This window comes from Morus notabilis, unplaced genomic scaffold, assembly GCF_000414095.1.
Source record: "Morus notabilis unplaced genomic scaffold, ASM41409v2 Scaffold948, whole genome shotgun sequence".
Classification (NCBI taxonomy): Eukaryota; Viridiplantae; Streptophyta; class Magnoliopsida; order Rosales; family Moraceae; genus Morus; species Morus notabilis.
In genome coordinates, this window is record NW_010362042.1 from 507,244 (window position 1) to 513,781 (window position 6,538).

General features: G+C 36.4%; 1 protein-coding gene and 1 long non-coding RNA gene across 2 annotated transcripts; one reads left to right on the forward strand and one right to left on the reverse strand.

Annotated features, from left to right (window-relative positions):
* Positions 1 to 62: 62 nt before the first annotated feature.
* Positions 63 to 513, forward strand: LOC112092152. Its single transcript, XR_002902447.1, has 2 exons — positions 63 to 121; positions 311 to 513. It is a non-coding gene; the product is annotated as an uncharacterized LOC112092152 (long non-coding RNA).
* Positions 514 to 2,897: 2,384 nt separating this feature from the next.
* LOC21401166 (receptor-like protein kinase FERONIA) lies at positions 2,898 to 5,769 on the reverse strand. The gene is given in 2 exon segments (XM_024167534.1): positions 2,898 to 5,184; positions 5,186 to 5,769. Coding segments are annotated over 2 exon segments (2,583 nt in total). The 5' UTR covers positions 5,680 to 5,769; the 3' UTR covers positions 2,898 to 3,095.
* Positions 5,770 to 6,538: the final 769 nt, after the last annotated feature.

The window sequence follows — 6,538 nt, forward strand, 5'->3', positions numbered from 1 at the left end:
AGGCCCCCCTCCTAGGCCAGGCCCCCCAACCCAGTTTTTCTGTATCATTGTCTTCCTATTGCAATGATGTCATGTTTGCAGTTTCAGAAAACTGAGCAAGCCCGAGAAGCAGTCCCGCAAGGTATGCTCACAGTGTACATTTTACTCGTTTTTTTTGTTTTTTTTGTTTTTTTGTTTTTTTTTGTTTTTTTGTTTTTTTGTTTTTTTTCAGTTTCTAGTCATAGTCCTTGCTTTATTTATAGGTTAAATAGTGGAAGTTTTAGTTGAGTTTGATTATTATTTTGATAATGAATTATTTTTTTTTTTATAGAGTGGAGATGACTTTTTTGTTCAAGCATTTTGTCAAGGTGGAAGGATTTACTTCACCATTGCACTAATTAGACGTTTTGGAGATGACTTCTCTGTTTTCTTTACTTGTTTTGAATGTTAAGGTTTTTGACATTGTATGAATTATGTTGTAGACGTAATTTTATTGCCAGCTTGGTAGATACTAATAACAATTGATATGTTGAATGTTTTTATGTTTTAATTTGAATGTTTCTATTTAGATATATCACATATTTTGGAATTACTATTTATTTTAATGAATTTAAAAGGATATCAATAATAATTTTAAAAAGTTACAACAGTATGAACATAACAAGGAAAAAAAGTTATTAATTTGTATCGTAATTATGCTAAAGAGTTGTAAGAGGATGAAAATAACTTGTTTTAAATGCTATAATACTCTAATTCTATAGCGTTTTTTTATAACTCTCTTGAAACGTTATGTTTTTTTAGGACCTATTATAGTGCTTGCTGTCTTAATGCTCTAAAAAGTGCTATTGTTAGTGATTAATAGCGTTTTTAGTCCGCTACTGATGTTGATATTTCTTCGTCATCCAATCCATCAAGACACAATAGCGAGATCATCATGAAAATTTAGTCCGATTAATAATGTCTGAGTGGGATAAAAGGATCTACAACTTCAACTATCTGGGAGGCTGGATAAGTCCCTTTCTGACGTATCATTAATGAAATGGGGTATGTAGACAGTAGACACAGATGTCTCTTGCGTTCTTCGATCAATAATTTTGAACTTAATCAATTTCCAGAGGAAAAAAAAAAGGAAAAGAAAAGAAAGCGGAAAATTTAATTGGAGACATGGACGCAGTCTAACCAACATTTCACTCTGCTTTAATGGAATTTACTGCCCAATAATATACTTGAGTGAGTTCCATTACAAATTTTATCTATGTATTGCGCTGGCTGAAATTTGGGTCCTTCAAGTTCTCCTTCCATGCGTAATCTAATAATAATTATTTATTTAGAGCTATTTATAAATCCATATTATTATTAACTAGCATCCAAAAAAAAAAAAAAAAAAAAAACTAGCAGTCTTGTTTCCAGCAAAAAACAACATTTTTAGAGTTTATTTTTCAGCCAAAACAATGATATAATGTATAACATACTTATTGTTATAATAATGAGAAAGAACTTGTAATATGCTGGAAGATTGTAAAAGCATCCCAAGTACCATGTTGACGCAGCTTTTAAGACTTTTCATCCTCTACTGAACACTTCATACTCAAACTTATTAGATAAAAGAGAAAAATAAATTTAAAATATACCGAGCTTAACTTAACAACAACAACAATAATAATAGAGGGAACACATAGGGAAAAAAAATCTTCTTTTTCTTTTTATGACTACGAATAAAGTCAAGACTCAAGGGATAACCAGAAATGTTGTACACATAGGGAATAACTACGAACTTTCTTAAGCTCCTCTTTTTTTTTTTTTTTTTTTTTTTTTTTTTTTTTTTTTTTTCCTAATTATTATCGCTTTTCTTTCCTTTTTCTTTCCTTTGAAAAAGAAAAGTTTAATGCGGCCCAGCGGTAGTGGCATTCTCAAGTTGGTTGTCTGATTGGTATATCCACTCACCTAAAAATGCTGCTGCAAATATGTAATTTTAAGCCCGGTGGTGGGGCAAATTACTCTATTTTGATTGGGTATTCTCCATCCATTATTTATATAAACAAGAAAAAACAAAATCGTGAAATAATTAGTTCAAGTTGGTCTACAATGAGACATGCTTTCAACATCATTGTTTATCTTGAAATTTTAAGACCCATTTGCAACCAACAACCATTTATCCTCTTTATTATTATTTTTTTAAACACATTTGTTTGAACGTAGAAAAAGTATATTGTCCAGACTCAAGGTACATATATTTATATTATATATGTTACGTTTTTTAAAAGATTCTCTTTCGAAAGCGAATGGTAGGTGATTGATGTTGACCAATTTAATATGAGAAGTTTTTGCAATACTATTCCACTTTTGATTCGTGAATAATTTTCCTTTGTGATTTGTCCTCATCTTTTTGGTAGCATTTCTAGGACGAGTAGAATTCTATTCCACCTTTTTTTTTTTTTTGAAATTTGTTTTATTGCGAAAGAAGACAAAGACTTGACTTTGAGACTACAACTAGTCTACGGGCATGCAATAAATTAGGAAGATGCCCCGGAAGACAAGTAATAATATATGGCCACTTACAAAAAGTTAATAATATATGGCCTTTTTCGCACCAAAAGAAAAAAAAAAAAGGTAATATATAGCCTTTAATATTCTCTTTTTAAGCTTAAACTTTGGGACGCTTATATATTACTTCTCGTGGAGTAATCTGTTCTCAATATTTATAACATTTTGTATTTCTGTAAATTGTTGCTCTTTAAGAATATCATCTTTAAATTCGTGCGATTTCTTTAACCAAATTAAAAAACTTACTTTTGCGATTTAAGTACCAAACTAACAAACATACATGCGTGACTATGCTAAAAAAAGGCAAGGTGCAAGGCCGAATAGTTAAAAAAAAAAAACTCACATGCATGTATTTCATGTACGTACGTGTCTAATTCAACACAAATAATATAATACGCAACGTATATTTCAAGATCTTACAACTTAACTTATTACATAGTAAATATTCATGAATTATACATCTACTTTCTATCATGTAGACCTCTGATGATCTCTTCCAAGCTCTAAAGTGCAAAGCGATCAAGTTGAAAACTTATGTTAATACTTATATACTTATGAGTATCCTACTTGGCTCATCTTCCCTTTGGATCCTTGATCTCAGAGAAGACAGCCCCAGACATTTCTTTCATGGACTCGACCGTAATGGATCCCTGCTCAGAGCTACTAATTTTAGTCATCACACTACTTTTTAACTCCAATGACTCTTCCCAGGTATAAGTGAACGTTCCGTCACTGTTGTTATTATTCATGAAAGCAACTTCGTCCTCACCCTTAGCCTCCATTATTGCCCCACCAATCCTATCGTTGTCCTCTGCATTTTGCTGTAATTGCATTGCAAATTCCAGGCCCCACACGACGTCGTTCATTGAAGGTCTCTCTATCCCATTATCATGCATACAGTTCACCGCGATTTCACTGTATTTCTTCAAGCACTCTGGCACAATCTTGCTCGTCAGATTACGATCTATGATCTGATGAAGTGTCCCGTTGCGGTAACAGTGTTGGGCCCACTCGGCTAGGCTTACTTGTCTCTTCTCGGCGTTGCGCATTATCGGTGGCCTACCGCAAAGAACCTCGCACAAAACGACGCCGAATGAGTACACGTCGGATTTTTCTGACAGTTGCTGACGTCTGTAGTACTCTGGGTCTAAATACCCGATACTGCCCTTGACGACTGTGCTGACGTGGGCTTTAGACATGGTAGTGGGTCCCATTTTCGAAAGCCCAAAATCGGAGACCTTGGCTACCCATTTCTCATCCAGTAAAATGTTTGTTGTCTTCACGTCGCGGTGAATGATCGTGTACTTCGCGCCTGTGTGGAGATAGTGCAGCCCGCGCGCGGCTCCGATGCAAATCTCGAGGCGTTGTTTCCACGTCAGTGGTGGGTTTTCGGTGTTGTAGAGATGGCATCGGAGAGTGCCACGTGCCATGTAGTCGTAGACGAGGATCATCTCACGGTCCTCGTTGCAGTAGCCGATTAGAGAGACGAGATGGCGGTGACGGAGATGAGAGAGCATCTCGATCTCGGTCTTGAACTCATGGGCCCCTTGGGATGACTCGGACTTTAGTCGTTTGATGGCGACGGGATTGGTCCCATTATCGATGTACCCTTTATACACGTTTCCAAACCCACCCACTCCGATTATGAAAATATCTTCGAAGTTGTTAGTGGCGGCTTTAATCTCAGCCAATGAAAAGTAACGGCATAAATCGGATGGCAAAGATGATGAGCCTCGAGTCTTGCTTGACTTGATCGTGGTAAACGAAAGAGGACCCCACCAAGTAGTTCCATCATTAGAGGTTGAATCTTTGACTTTTCTTGCTCTTCGGAGAATAAAGAATCCGAGAACAACAAGTAGAATTACACCGGAAATTACAGTACCGCAGATGATGGCGATGATTGATGTTCGATTCTTTTCAGGTTCCATCTGTTGTTGGCTTGCGGATGGGGATTGCAGGATTGGGTCAGGATTTGGACCAGCAAGATTGGCATTGTTGTCACTCAATTTGAAGATCTCAATACCATTCAAGATTGCACTGGGATAGGTACTTATGCTATGATCGAAGATTGCTTGCAGATCGAGGCGAAGAGTTAGGTTCTTCTGTCCTGGTTTGCGAATCATTTTGACGACGAAGTCCCGAAAACATGGAGTGTACTTAGCACCACTCCACTTGATCACGTCGGCTTGAGCATCCGCCGTTTGCTCTGCTATGAGAATTGAGAAAACCTGATCACCTGTTTTGTTAATCTCCAGTTGAATCTCACAAAAGTGTAGCCGTACCATGTAGCTAAATTCAGAATCTACGGGGAATTCCCAGGTGAGATTGTGTTTGATATCTGAAGGCCCCATACTGCGGGCGGTTGTATAAACAGCTGCGGGTGCAATATATTCTGCAATATTAATGGAGCTGTTCGTTAATAGAGCACTTTCACCAGGATTAATCATGTATGAGAGATCTGCAGTTGACATGCCATCCCATTTACGGAAGAAACCGGTGTCTTCGGCTGGAGAGAGATCTTTTCCACCAACATTTACTCGATAGAGAGTCTCCAGAGCGGTGTTACTCAAGCGGTATGATCCGGTCTGTCCCACAAAGTCGATGCCACTATTAACGTTAGATTCTGAGTAGTAGAGATCTGCAGGCATCGATACAACCTCCGGCAGTAAGCGAAGTGCTAAAGTTTCTCAGTAGGGTGTATCGACCAGCTTTGACGGAGAATAAGGCCTTGGAGCGGTTGTAATTATTTTCGTATGTAGATGCGAAGAAGTACAACCGGATGAACTTTGGTCCAGGAATTAGGGGAATGGTGTATCTGATTTCTGAGCGAGAGAGCCGTGCCGTTTCGTAAGGAACAGGGTCATCTGGCCTCTCGACAGCTCGTACAGAGATTGATGCGTTTTCGTGGCCTTCTGATAAGTGAAGAAATTTTGAACCTTGCCTGTCTCCGTCCCAGCTCCGCATAGCGTGTGACGTTGTTTTCCCTTCGGAGCCACAATCAATGGTTATGTTCTCCTCGACGGGGTATGGAAGCGGCTGCACAACTGTGATCCGAAGGGTAAATACAAGGAGTAGTACTATGAGGGAGAGGTAGGAAGGGACGAGAATGATTTTCATGTTAAGGAGATGAGGATAGTTGTTGCAGGTGTTATTCATCCTCCTCCTTTAAAGAAAAAGAGATAACAATCCGAGTACTAACACGTCGTGTGGAATGATCTCTTAAAACATTGGGCAAAAAATTTAGAATAAAAAATTTTTAAGAGGACAAAACAAAATATTTTACATCATATTCATTATTTGAAGGTATAAAAAAAAATTATTTAAAAATATTTAATACAAAATGTTGACCTTTACCCTTTCCATCAGTAATTCTCTAGATAGGGTACACTCCATTGGGCCATAGTACTCTCCTTAAAACGCAGTGATAAACATACCTTATTCTTTGTTTTTAATTATTCTTTTTTTTTTTTTTTTAACAAAAATTGTAACATGGGATTAAGCGAGCTTAATTAAAATTTCAAGAGTAAATGAGAATTGTCAAAATTCATAGGACAAGCTAAAAATGGTCTTAAAATTCAAAGTTAAGGGGTGAGACTCATTCAAAAAATTTAAACTATACATCAAACCCTCAGAATAATTAATTTTAGTAAAAAATGTTTAAGGGAACCCTTATATATAGTAGAATGCATTTTTGCTTTACCAATAGGAATTGTTGTTTTTAAGTTGGATTAGTTTTTAATGGTTAGATTTGTTCACATCCGAATTAGTTTTTAAACACATTTGTTTGAACCTAGAAAAAGTATATTCTCCAGACTCAAGGTACATATATTTATATTATATATGTTATGTTTTTAATATAAGACTTTTTGCAATACTATTCCACTTTTGACTCGTGAATGATTTTCATTTTGTGATTTGTCATCGTCTCCTTGTTAGCATTTCTAGGACGAGGGAATTCTCTTTCACTTTTTTTTTTTTTTTTTTTTTTTTTTTTTGTACTTTCTTTTTTTTTTAA